Raw genomic sequence first — 21,498 nt, 5'->3', positions numbered from 1 at the left:
TCACTTAGAATGATAGGAATAACTCCTTCGCTGAATTCATTTCTTGCTGCATTAATGCAGTTACTCATGTAAATTATAAACAGCGGGATGCAGGATTTCCTACCTGCCATAGCAACATGCCATTGCTAGTAATTAGTTTCAGAGTAACAAGAGTCCTGACTGAAAAAAATAGATTAATGCATTGTTTTTTTCTGCTTATACTGATAGATACCTTTTAAACTATATTAAAAACTTCCCCATCTTAGACTGCTAAGTGCTGCTATTAGATTGCTAGTGATTATTTCCATGAAAGGAGAACTTCAGTTTTTCTGACTTGAGGGTCTGGAGATTGAACCCAGGGCTTCCTGCATGCTAAGCAAGAGCTCTCCCACTGAGGTATGTCCCCACCCCTTCTGGCTTTTTAAAAAGAATAAAAGAATGAAATTCAGAGTAATTTTTAGGAGCTCCTCCACATGTCCAATCTTGGTTTCCTTCTGATTCTGCCCATCTTCAGAGTCATGACTGTTGTGACACGTCTGTTATGAAAAGTTCGGCTCAGGAGTCTAGATGACAAAGGGTCAAATAATCACGATACTAGGTATGGGGACCAGAGCCAGTCACAGTGGAAGAGGAGGACTTTCAGAGTGAAGTCATTTCTCCCTAGCCATAGGCTGACAGAGGGCTGCTCTAGCACTTTAATTTCTTCCATCTTACAGATCTCAACATTCAATTGGTCACCAGCCTGTATTCTCAGTGATCTATAGACTCTTTGTGTCAGCATGCTTGCTCCCTAAACTCTGTCCCATATTAATATCTTTGAGAATAGTACCACCATTTGTTAGTTACTGTTTTCCCCCTCTCACTATTCCTTTTTAAAAACTCTTCTTCAGCCTTCACTTAATCCCTTCATTCTAATATTGTCTTCCATGCCCTAAGCATCTTACCCTTAATTAGCTATGTGTGCATTACTATCCATAAAGATAGTTTTAGGATGCTGTGCTGTTACCTTTCCATTGCTACGACAAACTATATGAGATCGTCAGTCTATAAGGAAGAAAGATTGATTTGCCCCATCATTTCAGGACTTTCAGCCCATAACCCCTTGGCTGTGTGGCTTTGGGCCTGTGCCAAGGCAGTACATCATAGCAGAGGAAATTGCTCACCTCGTGATGACCAGGAAGCAGGAGACAGGAAGGGGCCACAGCCCCGATGTCCCTTAGCATCTGTCCCACAACCAAACTGCGTTCCTATGGGCTGTGCCTCCTAAAGGCTCCCCACCTCCAGTAGTGCCCTCCACTGATGGCCACTGAGCCTTTGGCACATGCACCTCTGGGAAGGCTTAAGGTCCAAATCACAGCAGGTGCTGTTTGTCAGATCTTTCAGTTCAAAGAAACTAAGAAGTGCTTTAGTCCTGCCTGCTGTCCCTAGATAGAGTTCTAGCAAATAGGAGACCGTCTTCAGAAGCCTTACAACTAAGTATCCCCCTTTTCTGTTACTTATCACAGATTTTATACCACTTTTCTCCATGTTAACATAGGACAGATGTTTTATTCAGAGTAGATCACTTTGTCACTATTGGAATGCTGTGGAAGCAAATCCTTCCACCCCCTTGAACATTCCTCCACGCACCTTGGCATACCTTTGGTGCCGAAGATGCAGTTGCCAGAGGCTGCTGTCCACATGCCTTCCCAGCTGTGACACTAGTTTTTCTGTGATCTTAGGAAAATTACTCTATTTCCCTGTGCCTCTTGTTTTTCCCACCTGTTAAATAGAGTTGATACTGGTAAGAGTTGAATGAGAAAAGAGAATAAAGAAGCACCTGACAGGTGATAGGGCTCAGTAGATGTTGCCTAGTTTTTAACCCAATCATCAGCCATGGGGTCTGCAGGCCCCACTGTGTCTCATTTCAATGTTATTCACAGGTCTTGAAGTCATGCACCATAAACTTCTAACCTGCCAGGTACCTCCTCCTCAGCCCTGTGTACCAGGCCTTTTAGGTTTTCTGACTGCTGCTGTTCTCCTGCATGCACAGTGGGTCCCAGATAGTCTGATCCGTGCTGATCTTAACCAGACCCGCCCTTCCCCGTGTCCCAGTGCGTCTTACTGTCTGCACGTGTGTGCAGCACCTCCATTGTGTTGCGGGACTGACCGCACACTCATTCTCACTCCCCTCCCACGTGGCCGTTTGACAGTCAGCCTGTGCTTACTGATTTTCAGAGGTGGTATTTTTAAAGTACATTTCTTTCCATTGGAAGTAAAGCTGCCTTACTAGTATTTTAAACACTTGAATTTGCTTTTGTATTCATCATCCAAGATGGAATTAATATTTATAAGATCTGTACTCTGAAAAATTAGATGGCCAAATGATATTGTCCACTGTTAGCTATAAATTTTACCCTTTGCTTGTAAGCAGGATGAGCATGCTTTTATTTACTGTGAAATTTTAAGTAAAATTCTGTCAAAACAGGAGATTCTACATTTCTTTTCAGCTGTCTCTTTGCCGCACCAGTTTCTCTGTCCATGGATGAGCACTGCAGAGTGGTCTTTACAGAAGAGCTTGGATTGAGCCCCTCCTCCTGTGTCAGTCTACCTTGGCTTGACTAACGTCTCCTGTAACCGAGTTGTTACATTCTTCTAAGTAGTTTGGAATGTGCTTTTATACACTCTGGCTATCTCTACTTCTGTTCTATGAAAGAAATTCTTTGTTCTTATGCAAATATAACCCTCCCTGTTCTGTGCTTATGTAATTTTTTTGGCAAGGCTTTATTCTGTTTTGTACCACATATTTAATTTCACATGTGACATTTTGATTAAAATTACTGTGAATATGCATTATATCATTTAGTGCTGTGTTGTCTTTTATGTTGTCATAATAATTGTTTCTTGGATTCAGTTAATAATCATATATCATTGTTTCTAAAGTATAATTTCCATGAAAGTAAAAATTCTCTTTACTTCTGTGTGCCCTTTATATTTGTTACCAAATTAGGTGGTCAGTGGACATAGCTGGCTTTTACTTCTTTTTTATTTTTTTGGTACCGGGGATGGAACTCGGGTCCTTGCGCTTGAGCAGCAGGCAGCGAAATCACTGAGCTAAATCCCCGGCCCTTTACTTCTATTTTAGTTTTGTGATTTATTAAAACCAAAGGCACACTGATTTCCTGTTAGTCTCAACTGCTTTTTGCCATAAAGTGTCACTGTGTCAGTTGAAAAGAAACTCAGTTTTTCATCCATGGAACAGGAAATTATTCCTTTTATTTTATAAGTAGTTCAGCTCTAATCATAGATATCTGTGCCTACTTCTTTTTTCCCAGGTTTTACAAATCATAAAATCTGAAGTTGGAGGGCAGTTTGGCAGTATTTTGAAGTGATCATCTCTTTTCGTGTGTCCTCGTGATAGAGGTTGTTTGAACACATCCGATTATTTTTAATGATCGTTTTTTAAAAATAGGCTTGATGGGGCCGGGGATTTAGCTCAGTGGTTTCGCCGCCTGCTCCGTAAGCACAAGGACCTGAGTTCGATCCCCGGTACAAAAAAAAAAATAAGCTTGATGCATTATTCTTGTTTTAAAACTAGTTCTGTAATTTTCTTTGGAATTATCAAAATATCAGATAGGCATGGAAAAGTCTTTATTTCTTAATCAGCTGTTCCATTTTCTAAACCATACAGTGAGATCTTTGCATTTTAAACCAGGAAACTAATATCAAAATTTTATTAAATCCATCAGAGAATCTCTATCTGTTCATTCTTTAGTAACTTTTCTTTCTTAATTGATAGGATACATAATAAAAACAGTATGTATTTAATATACCTTTCTAGTGTACCTTAACCACTAGCATTAGTGGTATTACTGTCTTTTTAATTTCCATTCCAGATGTCCTGTACACGATAGCCACTACAGATTGAAGGGGATAGGGCTGTTAGTTTATAACTCAGTCATTATGCCTATAAAGAAGATTCTGTCCAGTAGGAAAGGCACTATCTTTTTAAACATTTAGAACCACTTCAATGTGGGAGTTTCTTTCTTGAATTAGTGGAAAATTTATAAAAGTTATAGATGTGTATCATCATCATTAAAAATAGTTAAATTTTTGTGTATATCCAAAAATAACTGAGCAAAGTACATTAAATAGTTTTCTTGGCAGATGTTTGTATTCTAAGAACAACCTGTTGGAACTTGTAATTAAGAGTGATATTAAGGATCCAAAATGAACAAGGACTAAAATATAGTTATTTCTGACATAATTCCATATATGTTTTCCTGGAATCTTCATATCTTTCAAAATCAGACACTGAGAGGGCTTTTGTGAGAAGGAGTGTCAGCACAGACCACTTACAAATACATAATGTTCTAAGTCGAGCAGTAAAGGAAGCATTAATCTGAACACTAGCAGTCGGATATCCACTGACACTGACAACTAGAATCATCCATACTTTACAGCCATGTATGCTCAGGTTCATACTTCTCCCCCTAAAGACATTTACCTCTAACAAAGCCTAATCATAACCAGAACCAGAAATACAATTCCAACTTATGTTTCGTCAGTGAGGTGTTTTGTTTTCATATAAAGTAACATCTTCACATCTCCATCTGCACTTACAGTTTCCCAGAATATCTGAATATAGGAGAAAGCTAGGCACGCCACTAAGGCAGGGAAGTGACCACTTCTTGCAGTAGAGGAAGGCATTTCTGTAGGATTGTTACGTGTTTCCATAATTGCAGGCACTCCTACCTCTGGTCATTTCAAATCATTTAGCATACTGGGAATAAAGACTATTTTGCAGTATACTGGCAAGATTCTTCCATTTGTCAATTACATATAAACTAATTTTTGCTAGAGAATTAACTAGACCATAGCTAAAATAATTATATATGAGCAATAGAGAAGGCATGGATAGAATGAATGTGAATAAAAGAGGGTCAGACTTGATGTACCATAAAGTGGGAGTATTGTCAAAATCTAGGAAGGTGAAGTTCAAACCAGCAAAATGGCATAAACATGCTGTTTTTAAACATTATTTCCTGAAGTTTTTTGAGTATGCATTCCAACCCCACCCTTACCCTGCCTTCCATTCTTGTTAGATAGCAAATCAGTCCTTGCACAATGTCTCCTCCCTCGGCTCCTGGTGCCCAGAGGGTTATACAATCGCTGCCCTCTTCCCTGAGCCAGGACACAGCCCAAGTCCCCATCTCAGCTCAGCCTCTGGGCTCTGCTGTCTGCCGGGCTGAGGCACATCATATGGTGCCATTTAACAACTGCTGACCCTAGTCCCAGCATGTGATAAGTCCTTGCAGAAACAATTCAGCCCTTAAATGCTCCCTTCTCGAGGTAGTGTTTTAACCCTCACATTTATCCTCAGATTACTAATCCTCATATTTTATCAAATTGATCACAGTAAACCATTTCAGATTTTTTTAAAGATGTAGAGTAACAGTAGTATAAATATAATAAACTGAGACAAAATGAAAATAGGTCAGTTCAGGTCAGGTACTGAAGCTGAAATCTTAAGAATTGGGATGAAGAAGTCACTTAGAAGAGACTGAAATAATGAAAAAAAAAAGACTTGGAAAAGCCAGGTGGAAGACTGGGACACAGAGTGGATACTGACACATGCCTTGATTGTCTTAGCAGGTGATGAGGTCATTTCTGGCTTGGAAATTTCCACCCTTTGTCACTATGAGGTCTTGCTTCATTTCCTTTCCTGTTCTTGAAGATCCTTGAAATTGCCTGTGGGATTCTTAAAGTCAATTTCCTTTTCTTTAACTGCCTTTTCCCTCAGCCAAAAGTTGCTGAAGCCATTAAAGACTGAACATGGAATAAAGAGAAGGATTTGGGAGAAACACTGTTCTCAGCATACTGAATTTCGGGTTGGAGTGTCCACTGCACATTTGACTACGCCAAGGAGATTTTTAAGCCTGTGACCATAGAGTGTAGTTGAAATTATAGGAGAGGATGAGATCTTGCATCTTGAGGGAGGAGGAAAAGGCTCATGAGTGACGCAAGGAGAGCACCAGAGCAGGGACCAGCTAAGCAAAGGAGAGCCAGCATGAGACCTGCAGGGGGAGAGCCAGGGTGGTTAACAGAGGACGGAATGCCACTGCCACATGCTCCAGAAAGGTCAAGTGCCTTGGAGAAAAGGCACACTGGACTTTGCCCTGAGGTCCCTGATGGCCTTCACCTGGTTTCTGTGGCGATAAGGGAAGAATTAGGCTTCTGTAGGTCAAGGAGAAATTGTGAGCCAGGGACTGAAGAGCACACTGGTGCATCCTGATGAGCTTTTGGAAATAGGGCAGAAATCCATCATGATGATAGAGGAGAGGTGCGTGACTGGCGGCTGAACTAGACCTTGGGGTTGGTCAGATAACAAATATATCTTAACATGTGAAGGACCCAGCAAGTTTGAGTGGTCTACAGGGTGGCAAAACCAGTAAGCGGCACATGGAACAGACGGTGGCTAGGACTCTGATTCCACATCTCCCAGCATGTGGAGATGGACTCTTATCCAAACAGGATAAGATGAACAGGAAGTGTCATGGTTTCTTTGGCAACTGAATTTCTTCTTTCTCATAGAGGAGAATATGTTTGTGATGAAGTATATTTACCCGCATAGCCATTGCATTGCACTTGCAAAAATGTGCTAATTAAAAAGACACTGGATCACCAGGTCTGATGTTCACTCCTGTAACCCTAGGTCCTCCAGAGGCTGAGGCAGGAGGGTCACAAGACTGAGCAATTTAGTGAGACCCAATCTCAAAATAAAAAATTAAACAGGGTTGGGGATGTAGCTCAGCTCCCCATGAGTTCAACCTCTAGTAATGTTGAAAGAAACAAAAGCTACTGAGTTACCGTAAAGGATGATAAATATTTTTAGTAGATATATATGTTTGACCTGATTTATGTACTATAATATTCTGTACCATATACATGTTTCAAAGCATTACATTGTATGCCATTTATATATAATTTTTATGTTTTATATATCAAAGAAATCATTTTTTAAAACTGCAGAGCAGAATGCCGAATTTAGCCATGTTACAAATGTGGAAAATCAAATCAGTGTATGAATTTCATAAGAAATTCAGGGAGAAGCTTTGATACTGTAGTTTTATTTTTTATTAGCAAGAATCATTAATATTTTTAAATAATGTTAAAAATACCTATGGAACTAGAAATTTAAGGTAGTGAATCTTAAAATAACCATTCTTATTTATAGTGATATGTCTCATCCTTGGGCAGCTGCATGTAAATATACAATATTTACATGCATTTTTTAGTATCATACCAGAATTTAACCTTAGTTTTTGGTATATAAGAGCACCACCTATGGATTTCTTCTATAGTATTTGAGAAATTCTTCTTAAAAAGAAAACTAATAAAAACCTAATAAAGTTTGTTCTAGTTTTTTCCTTGCAATTAATCTGTCATTTATGTAAAGGTTAACAATTTTCTGCTTTGTCATGGAATACTCTCACCTAGATTTTTGCTGAATTTCACAGCTGTTAAGTCAGCTAATAAGTATTTGAGTATTTACATGGCAGTATCAACTCGAAGTTGTATTATGCTGTTTAATGCAGATGAATTTTTAAAGAAAATAAACACTTGTCCATATTTGGGGGAATAGTTCCCCATACTGTAATTATTTTTGCATGTTTATTTATATCTTCATGAACTTAAGAGACCTTCCCAGAACACTTTGGTAAGAGATAATGAAAAAGATCCTATAAATGATCTAGGGTATCTTTTTATTAAATTATTGTGATAATAACTCAGAGCAAAGTAGAAACAAAACTGGCAACTTAGAAATTTAATCTTTTTCTAAAACACTCATTAAAATTGACATTTTTCTTGTAAGGGAAATTTAATGAAACAGCAACAACAGAAAAATGGAAATTTTGGCTGCTTGGGCAGTGAGATGAACTTAGAGCTGGGACTCTCCGTACTCTGAGGGCTACCCAGGCTGAGGTCAGCTCCTGTCAGGCTTGAGCAAGTTGTCCACAGCAGGGTGTTTAATTTAAAGCCTGGATTGAAGGTTTGCTTCAGAGAATGAGAGCTGGACTGAAGAAGTAAGGACTGACTTTAAGCAGTATACCTTACTTTATTTTGGTCATTGTGGCTAAGGTTTTTTAAAGTATGTAGTATATTTTCTAACGTAATTAAATTGAACAGACTATATAAGTCTGTTACAAAAAAAAATTTTTTTCCAAATTACAATTATAATTATATTTGACTCCCTACAAGTTGAGTTATTCGATTTCTAAACTAATATCAGGACTCAAAAAGCATGAGCATCGGGCCATATTTTGTATGAGCCACTTTGTTGACACTGGCCGTTTACCTGACAGCTCTTGATAGGTCTGTGTGATAATTGGGTGATTATTATGACAGCCTTCTCTTGTCATGTGGAAAACAGGCAGTAAGGTGCCTATTCTGAGCACTCATGGGTCTGAGTTCAATAGGTAGTTTTTTTATTATTCTAAAGATCTCTTCAGCACCTCTGGTAACTGTTTATGTATGCCTGACAGCTACTCTCCATTTCTAATCTGTTGCTTCTAATCTGCTGTTACATTAAACATTGAGTGCTCTAATTTGTTGAAATTGTGTTAAAAAAAAAAGATTCTATGATTTGAAATTCTAGTTGAAGGCTTAAGCATTCATCATGTTGTTGTTTGTAGTACAGGAACTTTATTTTTAATTGAGGGAGAATAAATTGATATCGCTAAATTCTCTAGAGATAAAATATTTACTATATTGCAGTGAGATTCAAGATAATACAAGGAGAATGATCCAGGAAAGTATTGGTATTAGTTTCAATTTATTCCATATCCATGAAAATTTTCTTCCATGATGATCAGATATCTAATCATACAGTGATATTTTTAAGCACTACGGTATTTCAAGAGTTTATTGTTCAGTAAATTAGGAAGCATTCGTGACCCTGTAATAAAGTTTGGATGTGTTAATGAAATAAATGGAAGAACTACTATATTTTGCAGTAATTTTTAATGTTTTGCTGTCTTTATCCAATCACCTACTAACATCCTAGTAAAAATTACATTTATTTAAAGTGCTCTAAAAGCAAAATGGGAGTCATAAGGCTGTAAACACAGTAATTCAGTAAATACTGAACTTTAGGTAATTTATAATGAAGGAATATAAATTTAAAAGGTGGGCTTGAGAAAAGATAGCTGGGTTAGTCAGATTCCTTGGCTAACTGTAGTAATCCCGACTCTTGAATAATGCAATTTGAAAACTTCCTTGCCTGCCCAAAACATGTACTTAATTTTGTCTAAAAGGGAAGAAATTAAAAGATCACATTGAACTAATAGAAGCTTTCTAAGGTTGTTAATACCACATATTACTGCATATGATTTTATGTCTGAACTGGTTTTTTTAAAATAAATACTGATTTACTTAATGCTGTTTTAAAGCCTAATGATTACCTAGGATTGCTTTGGCTGTCTTCCAGCTTGTGGAGAGACTCCAGAACAAATCCGAGCACCAAGTGGTATAATCACAAGTCCAGGCTGGCCGTCTGAATATCCTGCCAAACTCAACTGCAGCTGGCTCATAAAGGCAAACCCAGGGGAAATCATTACTATAAGGTAATTTTGATACCTTTGTTGTATTATAATATTTATTACAAAATGTAAATTAGATTAAATTTCCAAGTATCATTACCTAACAGTAATATAAAAAGATGTTTTAGAAGATAAATGTTATATCTGTCAGTATCATCTTAAGAGTAACAAGAGTTTCGAATACTTTCTAATAATGGTAACATATTTACAGTGGGTCATCTGTTTTCTTCTAAGCTACTGTTTAACAAAAAATACACATTTGCTGCATAACTCATTAGGATCAAGAGTAAACTTAGGCAATGGAACAAAGTTTACTAATCCACTTGGAGATATGGCCCCTAACTTTGAGTTGAGTCCTTTACCTGAAGGTGTTAAAACGTGATCATAGATGCATATCTGCAAAATTACCATACATTTAAGATTCTATCAATAAATATGATATAAATATAAAAGGTTAAGATTAACTCATTAAAAAATTAATACAGAGAAAAACTAGGACTAAGATACTGTGCAGAGATTGTTTAGTAGACTAGATATTGCTTAAGGAAATTTTATCAAGGATATTAGAACAAAAATACCTAGAATGAGAGAGGAAGTGTGCCTGAACAAAAGAACCGTATTTGGAGCTGAAACAAGAATACGTTCCCATCACAGACACAGCACTCTGCAATAGCATGAATACACCATGGACACCCTCTCAGCTGTTACGTTGTCATGGGTGGGAAGCATGGAATTTTAGATTAGAAGAGACTTTGCAGATCATAGCCTCAAATCATTTGTTGTACATTTTTTAAAATATTGTAAACATGGCCTACTTTCTCATCTTTTCCATCTCCCCTTTTATATTCTTTAACTCATAAGCAAAGCTGCCTGTCTTGGAAACAACTGCCTTCTGTTCTCTTTTCACGTGGAAGCTAGCAGCAAGTGCCATATGGTTTGTTTTTCTTTTAGGCTCCTCTATCCCAGGTGACTTCTTCTGGAGCTCTGGAGCTTCTTATGTGCTTACAAAGTAACATTTTACCAAATATTGGATGTTTCATATAAAACGAGAATTTGTAGAGATTTTTATCTTTTAACCTGCAAGTTAAACTTGGAGTTTACTAGCTCAGTTATATAACATTTGGAAGTTCTTGTCTGCCCAGAAGGATTACAAGAATACTATCATCTTGTTTTGATTTTGTGTTGGATCCCTGAGATTTCTCAAGTAATATACACTAAAAATCAAGTATAATACTGAAATGTGGAACAAAATTAGAGGTGAAACCTACATGTAAGAAGAAATTTTCTAAATTCTTTCAGTTAATGAGTTTGGATTTACACAGATGAGAAAGTGATTTTAATAACAAAGTTATTATTATAGCAGTACCAAAACTTAAAAATGACACATAACTAAAGACAGGGGTTTTGCCTGTGATTGTTCTTGTAAAATCTTAAATAAATGATTCAAAAGACTCTTACGCCATAATCAAGTGCAGTTCGTTACAGACATGCAAATTAGTTAGAGAATTTTAAATTGATTTACCTTGTTAACAAGTCAAAAGTGTATCATTATCTAGGATAGACAGATGCTTTAAAGCATTTTGATTTAAAGGAAAATCAGCACTTATTCCTAAATTAAAAAAAAAAAATTAAAACCCCCAGTAAAATGGAATTGAAATATGGTTTTAAAAAATCTGGATAGAAGAAAACAGTTACAGAGTATAAACGAACAATACTGAGAGCTCTCTGTAAAACAGGCTGAAAAGGTGACATAAAGGCATTTTTATTCTGTCTCCCTTGAAACCCACCCATATCAACAAAGACCAGCTTATCCATGGGAGGGAGACACTTGAATCCTAGCCTGCTGCTCAAAAGCTAAGGACTGGGGTAGAGCTATTGTACTCAAGAAAGCATCCTGAGAGCAGCTTCCCCTAACTACGGCTTGAACTGCTTGGAGTGGAGGGCTTCAAGGTGAGAAGACAGATCCTAGCAAGTATGAAGGACTTTTCCACCTGCTGCCCCCATGGCAGGGTCGTTAATACTCTGAACCAGCATTTAAGACTAGTTCTGGAATGGACACCCAGGTAGGGGACATAAAGGGAAAAAGAGAGAGAACTAAAAACTTCAAAATAAACCTGCCCCCTGAATCCTGGAATGTTTCAGAAAATTTAATGCTAAGGAAGTCATCCAGCAAAATTGGACTGGAATACAAATTTACTGGAGATATTTGAAGATTTATGTTGTCAGCGGGTTCATTCTTAACCTTTTTGGTACCTGTTATAGGCATTTGGTAGTCTAGTGAATCTATGGGTCCTTTCCCACAATATAGGTTTTTAAATTCATAAAACACAAAATTACAGACCCTAATTATATTAAAATACAGCTATCAGATATCTTAAAATATGTTAATGACATGCTTATTAATACTAATAAGAATTAGTGGTAGTTCTAGTAACTACTGTAATTTCAAAGTAATTTTGAATGTAAAAAGTATTTTTAGGTATCTCTGAAAACTGAAATGTAATGTGGAAGTATCTTTTCTGATAGTGACATAATGGCAGGTACCGTAAAATACTATCATGGTTTATTGTTTATAAGTAAAGGAAATGCTCATGTTAATGAAAATAAAGTTATAAATTATTTCCACCCATTTTGAGAATTTGGAAGAACAGAAACTGAATACTCTTTGCCTTGGTTAGGGAAAAAAGTGTCCATTAGTATTTGAGTTAAAATACCTGAAGATAACCAACTTTTTTTTAAAAAGTAACATTAAGTATTGAGCAGAGGAAAGGGAAGTTTTTAAAAAATTGTATTAATGCAAAAAACATAAAGGAGGAAAATGAGAATTCAAAAAGGCTATTAAACACACAAATGTATTAACTCAAACCTTCCAAAGACAGATGATCTAATCAGATTTATTGGTTGATTAATTAGTATAATCCTGCTCTATAAAGGGCTTATAGGAAACGAAACTAATACAGGAAATCTAAAATGGGGACAGAGAAAAGATTGGCTTTGGAGACCCTGATGAAGAGCAAGCTAGTAGAGGGAGGGTGGCACCGACTGTGATGGAGCCTAAGGCTCAAGTATTACTAACAAATGAGAAAATCTGCTGGGAAGAGACTAGAGTAGTAAATTGTGGGTTCCTAAAAACAGCCTAAAATACATAGGAAGCAAAATATGGAGAATTGCCTACCAAATTTGACTAATCCACAGTGATAGTAGATTTGAAACATACTTTTAATGCTTATATCTGTTTCAACACATAGATAAAAGCTTTCACATACAAACCAGCACTCCAAAAAATTTTAAACAATATCCCAGGAAAAGACAATGAGGATCACAGCCCCAGGAAGCCCAGCAGAACAAATCCATGAGGCACAACAAGAAATTAAACACAAAGGGGGAGAATCCAACAAAAAGAAAAAGTCATGACAAGGATGAGTCAGTACGTATCAGTTATAACAATCGATGTTAATGGTCTTAATTCACCAATCAAAAGAAATAGACTGACAGAATGGGTCAAGAAGCAAGATCCAACAGTATGCTGCATATAAGAAACACTTAATTCAAAAAGAAACTCACAGACTGAAAGTTAAAAGGTGGAAAACAATACTCCATGTGACAGGAACCCAAAAAAAAGCAGGAGTAGCTATCCTCTTTGCAGATCAAATGGATTTCAAACCAACACTGATTAAGAGAGACAGAGAAGGCCACTACATCCTTGTAAAGGGAACAATCCAAGAGAAGGAGATGACAAACATATGTGCACCAAACACTAGTGCGCCCGGGTATATAAAACAAATACTAATGGACATGAAAAGTCAAATAAGCACTAATATGGTAGTAGTGAGAGACCTCTATACCCCACTGTCACAAATAGATCAACTAGACAGAAAATAAACAACAAAATACTAGAATTCAATCAGACTCTTCAACAAATGGACTTAACAGATGTTTACAGAGTGTACCACCCCACAGAATCAGAACACACATTTTTTGGCTGCACACGGGTCATTCTCCAAAATAGACCACTTATTTTTAAAAATGATTTGTTAAATCACAAAAAAATATTTAGTACACTTCAAAGACTTTTCATCGTTCAAATTTTGTTTTCGTGTAAGTTTTGTTTTCTTGCTAGAGTGACATTAAAGGGAAAAAATATTAAGCCTGTATGTTTGGAAACATATTCCTAAATAACTCCTGCATTAAAGAGGAAATTATAGTAGAACTAAATATTTTTTTAAGTAATCATAGTTGATAGTGTTACATATTACAACTGTTGGAAAACATTAAAAGAATACTGAGAGAAAAGTTTATAGGTTTAATGTGTGGATTTAAATATTAGTAAGATGGAAAATAAATAAGCTCAGTATTTTACCTTAGTGTTTTAGGAAAAGAATTGTAAGATAAATTTTAAGATAGAAAAGAATTGTAAGATAAATTTTAAGATAGAAAAGAAAGATCAGAAAAACAGATTCAATAAAATAAAAAGCAGTCTTTCTGAAAAACCAATTTAAAAAAAGCTTAAGGCAAAAATGAAGAAAAAAGATACAAATAAAAACAAGAACAAAGTGTCTATAATAATAAATGTAACAGAAATTTTAAGTCATAAAAGAATATTATAAGTAGGTTTATGTTAACACTGTTACACAATCAGATGAAATGGGTCATTCCCTAGGAAATGTATGTATATTACCAAATTTATTTCAAGAAGAATTTTTAAACTGATGAAATCAATAGCCATTTAAGAAACTGAGTCAATATCCAAAAGAAAATCTCCAGACTTAAATATTTTTAGGCAGTTTTGACCTGCTGAATAGATAAGGAACTTCTGTTAAAAAGCTGCAGGAAGCAAACTATATGTCCTGTAGCACCTAGGACCAGACAAGTGACTTCACTGCTTGTGCTAGAAGCCCTGTGAGTGACACAGTGCAACAGATAGAAATCAGTGAAAGGAAAACATGAAATGGAAGAAACAAATTCTCATTTGCCAATAATAAGTTTGTTTCCATAGAAAAGTGGAGCAAATTTAAAGACTACAGACATGAAAAGTCTTTGAATCATATGAAAGTATTTTGTACAGTTTTGTAGTAATGGATTTTTATTCTCAAGATAGAATGAATAACTGCTGAGAAAATTTAAGTTGTCAAAACTTACAGAAGTTTAGGAAAAGCCAATTAAACCAAAAAATGAAGAAATTGAAAATCTCAACCCTGGATCTGTATTCCATAGACTTACAGGGAACAGTATTTCAGCAGGACTTTACTATATAAGCTGTTATAAAGCATTAAAAAAAACCAAACTTGAAAACTAATTCCACTTATAAATGTATTTAAAAATCCTAAATGATATATTAGCAACCCAGATCCAATTGAGTATACATGAACACGTATTTTTAATTCTTTCTTGTTCTAGACAGTGTTCCTGCCTTTATGAATCTCAGTTGGACATTTTAGAGGACTAAAACTATTTCAAGGCATTCTCTACCTTGAATTGCATCAGCCTTTCCCTAAACAACAATTACCAGTTCTGGATAAAATATATAAAAACAACTGTGGGAAGGCACTTGAAGAGTGCCTAAATGCTGGCAGAAATAAGAAGAGTCCATGCTTGAAAGAATAAACCACACTGAATGAGACAGGTTTATTTTCTACCACCTCCCTAAAGATTCTCACCGGTCTGAAAAAAATGGCATGATCAAAATTCAGGGCATCATCCCAATGTAAAGTACTTAGCTTCTTTTTAATACTAATCTTTTCAGCAACCAAGATCTCCTCTGCAGCTTTTTGGGTGATTTCTTTCTAGCAAAACTGAAAACTTTAAATGAGCTTTTTGCTTCTGTTTCTCACAGTATATCTGGCTAAAAACAAAAGCAATAACCATGCTACAACCTAAATGTTGCACTGCTTTGAAATTTCCTCCCAGATTAACTAGCTTTTACTCTCAGTCTCCCACAAAGCCTCAGGACATGAGCAAAATGTAGACATACTTTCTGCCGGAGCATAACACAAATAGCCTGTAGTCCCACTGCCAGTGGAGCCCTCATTCCCAACTGAAACCCCTTGAGGCTGGTCTTTTCCAGCTGTATTTTATCAGCATTCTGACCTTCTGAACTCTGACCAGAATCTCCCATCAAGTTCATTTTACAGCATTCTAGGGCTGCTTCTCCATCCTCTATCTCTAACTCTTTCCAAACTCCTCCCTCAAGTGAGTTCCAAAGGCTCCTGAACCACATGGTTAGGAGGTGTCATAGCAGTGACCCCACTTCTGGAACCAAAATCTGTCTTAGTCACTTTTCTTCATTGCTGGGACAATATACCAGACACCCATAACTTAAAGGAGAAAAGATTTATGTATTTTGTTTCATAGTTTATAGAGGTTTCAATCCATAGTCGGCTGGTTCCAAGACAGGATTGCCTGTCTTGGAGAGCTGCTCAGGGCATGGAGAACAGGTGGTAAAGAGAGAAAGGAGGCAGGAGGGAGATGGACACTTCCAGGCCATCCCCCAGTGACCACCTCCTCCACCAGGCTCCACCTCCCAACGTCACATTCAGCTATCAATTCATCAGTGGACAAATCCACTGAACCACAACAGGGGCAATTTGGAGTTTGAATCCTGTTAGTCCATCCTAAGTGAAACAGTTTGGAGTTTGAAACTTGTTGACTTACAGAGGCTTCATAAATACCTTAGGGTTTTTATTGAAACCCTGCAAGTGTCCTACCTTTCAGGGAAAGACAATGTTCTAAAACTAAGAATATACCCAAGACTTAAGAGCAAAAAAGGAACTAACCCATTCCAACAAAATGTTACATTTAGGTGGTCAGACAGTGATATTGTGGGATAGAACAAAAATGAGTACTGTATCTTCTACATTCTAAAGAAATAGAGGAAGAAAAAGAATCTCGGGCCTACTTGAGAACACACAAAAATCAAGTCAAAGTAATTCCTAAGTTTAAAGTAAAAGCTAAAACTAAGAAAAAATGTGAATACTTTTGGGATCTTAAGACACTAAAATGCTAAACATAAAAGAAAAGATAATAAATTAGATTTTAGCAAAACCAAAATTTAAAACTCCTGCCAGTTAAAAGATTCCATTAAGAAAATGAAAAGGCAAACCACAGACTAGAAAAAATATATTAGCAATACACATATCTAACAAAAGCATTGAATCTAGATTACAAAAATAATTTTTGTGCCTCAAGAAAACCTAGTTTCTTTAATGGGCAAAAGATACAGACACTTCTTAGAACATAGAATGGCCACTAGATCCACGAAAAGCTCTTCACCGGGAAGCACACAGAGAGCCACACCGAGATGCTACTGCTTACCCACTAATGGCCAACCTGGGAAGCTGTTTGTGGGAATGTGAGTGAGATAGGGATGGACAGGTGCATTGTTTAGCATTGTTTAGCAGCCAGACACACGTTACCTTTGTAATAGATAGAGTCCTTATATCAGGAAAAAATTTAATGGATGAAGGAATGTAACAAGGCAGTTCATAGGAAAAGAATTCAAATAGCCAACAAACTTAGGGGAAAGTATTTCAATGTTAGTAAATTACAAAATACAAAATGGAGTAATAATCTATTTTGTTCACATAATTGACAACAAAATTTTTAAAAATAAAAATTCCATTTTGCCAGAGGTATGGAGTATGTGGTAATTTGATACACACGTGATGAAGATGTGAATTAATGTAAACATTTCCTATCAGTGTATCAAATTTAAAGAGGGATCATATCTTTTGACCTAGGAATACTACTTCTAGAAAAGTGGCCTAGAAAAATACTTGCTCATGTTTATAAGAGAGATGCATAGGACCCCAGGGATTTAGCTCAGCGGCACTACACCTGCCTTGCAGGTGCAAGGTCCTGAGTTTGATCCCCGGTTCCAAAAAAAGAAAAGAGAGAGATGCATATACATTTATTGATTCTTAAAGCAGTGTTCATCATAGTGAAGAATTAAAAACAAATCATCAGTCTTTATTAGAGTTATTCAGAATATTTAAAAAGCAAGTATCCTGCTGTAATCCCTGGATAATTAACTTCATTGTCAGTCGAAGGTGAAGTCAAATCTTCACTTCTTAGAGAGACATATTCAGGTGTTGGAAAAAGATATTTTGGTTCTTTTATTTTCATAACCAATGGCTGATTTTGTATGTGTTTTTATATTTGGCTTTTTTGCCCTTTCCTATGACCATATTTTATGAACTACAAAATCATGTTTAACTATAAAATGTTCAATGTAAGAAACAGTTTTCCCAAACAGGGATTTTACACCAAAAATGTTTTTATTTTCTTATTTTAATTGTTTTTTACTTTGTTCAGATTTATGCTATTTGCTCTCCAGAAAATGTAGTTGCTGTATAAATGTTGCATTAAGCAAGCAAGTGAACCAGTGTGATCCTAAGAGAATGCTGGCTTTCTCTGTATGCTTCCATCCGTCAGATTACAGAATGGCCTTTCTGCTTCAAACACAGAACAGTTTAGGGTGTGCTGAATTAGAAGTTGATTTTCCTAAGAAAAAGAAAAAGGTGCCACCCATGACCTGTTTTTTAGCAGTTTTGGAGCCTGGTATTACTTACAAAGAGCTACTCTGAAATCTGAGGAGAAGATATTAAGGACACAGTGGTCATAATATTACTTTCTGATGGTGTGGTCATACACCTAGAAAACCCAGAACAGTGAGTGTATGGAAGTTTATAATAATGTCCCTAGATCCAGTATATTATTAGGAAATTTTTCTGACTTTTCTTCTTTTAGTTTTCAGGATTTTGATATCCAGGGCTCCAGAAGATGCAGTTTGGACTGGTTGACAATAGACACATACAAGAACATTGAAAGTTACAGAGCTTGCGGCTCCACAATCCCACCTCCATACATCTCCTCCCAAGACCATGTCTGGATCAGGTTCCACTCTGATGACAGTGTCTCGAGAAAAGGCTTCAGACTGGCCTATTTTTCAGGTATGTGTTCCAAAAGAAGAACTCTTTAGAAGCAAACCCTGCTTGCCAACTGTTCATTCACTTCGGGGCAGGTCCTCTGAACAGTGTCCACGTACAGTGCAGAGGCCCTGAGGCCACTGTGCTGAGGATGAAAAGCTCAAGGCAGGTGCCACAGAGCACCGTCCCCAGAGCTGCATTGCATAACCCTAAGTGGTGGCTAGTGCTGCAGAGGAAGGGCGAGGCTCCTGTAAAAACCGCCTCTTCCCCCTCAGGTGCTTATCCATGTTGTGAGAGTTACCAGAATGTATTTTTTGGTGTGAATTATCATCGTTTTATACCTTCAAAGAAAAGAAATGACGAGAGTTTGTAGTCTCAGAAGATGTCCTTTTTTTTTTTGCTTTTTTAAAATGTATTCGAAAAGAGTAGCCAAATCACATAAATGCAAAAATTCAGAGCTTTAGTTACGTGTATTTTTTGCTGAGAAGTATTTTAAATCATCTGAAATTAGTCTCCTATACCAAATACTTGCTTTTTGTGTTTTCTTAGCACAGTCTTTAATATTTTGCTACTGACTCATTTTTTCACCTTTACTAATAAATACATTGTTTGGAGAAGTGAGAATTGGCCCAACATTGTTGATTTGGAGACTGTAGAAATCTGTTGTTGGGTTGTCTTTCCCTGTCTCGTTATTCAGGATGGAATGCTGAGATCATTAGAATTCCGTAGGCACATAAGTTTTTTTCTCTCTTTCATTTGTTCATTTGATGAATAAATTTATATCTTCAGCTTAAATGTATGCACTATTTTGCAGTTATGTTACAGAATAGAAATTATTAAATGCAAGTATTATATGATTACATGAAACACTATTACAGTTTAAATAGGAGTTTGCAAAACATGCTATGGATGTACATGGAAAAATGCTGTACATGTATATATAAAGACATAAGAATAGAGAATATCAAAACATTTAAAAAGGTGACTGTTTGGGGTGAAGCTTTTCATTTAAAAATGTCTCATGGTTTTAATGTTAATACAGTATTGCTTAGCATTCTTAAGTAGTATGTCCTGTTGGTTCATAAATCTCACATCGTTTTGCTAAGATCTTCAATACAGTAGCTCTTTACAAAAGTAGAATTAACCCTTTCTGTCTTCAGTTCAGGATACAAAGAACTCATGGAGAAAATAATGAGCATTTAATAAACTGTTGACTAATTAATGCCAGTACTAATTTGTCATTAGAACTTAACCTGTTGTTTTAACAAGATTTTTAAAAACCATCAACACTTGGGCTTAATCAATATTCATTATAAAAATACTTAGATTTTTTTTGAAGAATGTTTTTTCTTCCTCTCTTTCCATCTCCCTCTATCCACATTCTTCCAGGAAAAGCAGAGGAGCCGAACTGTGCTTGTGATCAGTTTCACTGTGGCAATGGGAAGTGCATCCCAGAAGCCTGGAAGTGTAATAACATGGACGAATGTGGAGACAATTCTGATGAAGAGATCTGTGCCAGGGAAGCCAGCCCTCCAACGGCTGCCTCCTTTCAGCCCTGTGCTTATAACCAGTTCCAGTGTCTGTCCCGTTTCACCAAAGTCTACACCTGTCTCCCCGAGTCTTTAAAATGCGATGGGAACATTGACTGCCTTGACCTCGGAGATGAGATAGATTGTGATGTGCCAACTTGTGGGCAGTGGTTAAAATATTTCTATGGTACTTTTAATTCTCCCAACTATCCAGACTTTTATCCTCCTGGAAGCAACTGTACCTGGTTAATAGACACTGGTGACCATCGTAAAGTCATTGTACGCTTCACTGACTTCAAACTCGATGGTACTGGCTATGGTGACTATGTCAGAATATACGATGGATTAGAGGAGAATCCACACAAGCTTCTGCGTGTGCTGACTGCTTTTGATTCTCATGCACCTCTTACAGTTGTCTCTTCCTCTGGACAAATACGGGTACATTTTTGTGCTGATAAAGTAAATGCTGCCAGGGGGTTCAATGCCACTTACCAAGTAGATGGCTTCTGTCTGCCCTGGGAAGTACCCTGTGGGGGCAACTGGGGCTGCTACACTGAGCAGCAGCGCTGTGATGGGTACTGGCACTGCCCAAATGGGAGGGACGAGATCAACTGTACCATGTGCCAGAAGGAAGAATTTCCATGCTCCCGAAACGGTGTGTGTTATCCCCGTTCCGACCGCTGCAACTACCAGAATCACTGCCCCAACGGCTCAGATGAAAAAAACTGCTTTTTCTGCCAGCCAGGCAATTTTCATTGCAAAAACAATCGCTGTGTGTTTGAGAGCTGGGTGTGTGATTCCCAGGATGACTGTGGCGACGGCAGCGATGAGGAGAACTGCCCGGTGATCGTGCCCACCAGAGTCATCACTGCAGCCGTCATCGGGAGCCTCATCTGTGGCCTGCTGCTGGTCATCGCCCTGGGGTGTACTTGTAAGCTGTACTCCCTGCGGATGTTTGAACGGAGGTCAGTAGCAAGACAGGAAACATGGCCAAGGATGTATGAGCTGCAAGTCCTTCGATGGCACGAGCATTATGTTGGGTTTTATATTAGTTTAAAATGTATAAACACTATTTATGATTTATAATATTCTTGGGAAAAGCCCAAGATGTAAGGCTTAACTCATTACAAACTACTACATAGGGTTATGCGGTGGGAAAAGCCAATCTGTATTTACTGGCTCATGTTTTCAGATAAACTTTATAGGAATTTTGCAAGCTGCAACTTTCAGTTGTAATTTTTAACCTGTGTTTTATAAATATTCAGTAATTCCACATATTTGAGAGCCTGCTCTATTCAAAGCACTTTACAAGTGAAAAGAAAAATGAATAAGGCATAATCACACAAGCACTTTACAGTTAGGAGGAAGGAAATGGTGTAGAATAAGATGGCGAAAATGTAGGAGCTGTAAAGCAAGGTGCTATAAAAGTCAGAAGCACCTAATGTGATTGGGGTGGGAGGCTTTCCTTGGGGAGGTGCCACTTGG

The 21,498-nt window shown here is 37.1% G+C and overlaps 1 protein-coding gene across 2 annotated transcripts in view; it reads left to right on the top strand.

Annotated features, from left to right (window-relative positions):
- Positions 1–21,498, top strand: part of Lrp12 (LDL receptor related protein 12) — a 75,079-nt gene that overhangs the window by 43,553 nt on the left and 10,028 nt on the right. For both annotated transcript variants that reach the window (XM_021262803.2, XM_004850272.4), the window contains 3 exons: positions 9,449–9,584; positions 18,306–18,508; positions 19,874–20,978. In XM_021262803.2, coding sequence (XP_021118462.1) covers positions 9,449–9,584; positions 18,306–18,508; positions 19,874–20,978 — 1,444 coding nt within the window. The remainder of the gene's footprint in view (positions 1–9,448; positions 9,585–18,305; positions 18,509–19,873; positions 20,979–21,498) is intronic.

This window comes from Heterocephalus glaber, unplaced genomic scaffold (assembly GCF_053883595.1).
Source record: "Heterocephalus glaber isolate CG9 unplaced genomic scaffold, H.glaber_assembly_v1.0 deba00001556, whole genome shotgun sequence".
Taxonomy (NCBI): domain Eukaryota; kingdom Metazoa; phylum Chordata; class Mammalia; order Rodentia; family Bathyergidae; genus Heterocephalus; species Heterocephalus glaber.
Note: the sequence above shows the minus strand (reverse complement) of the source record. Positions and strands in the feature narration are given on the sequence as shown.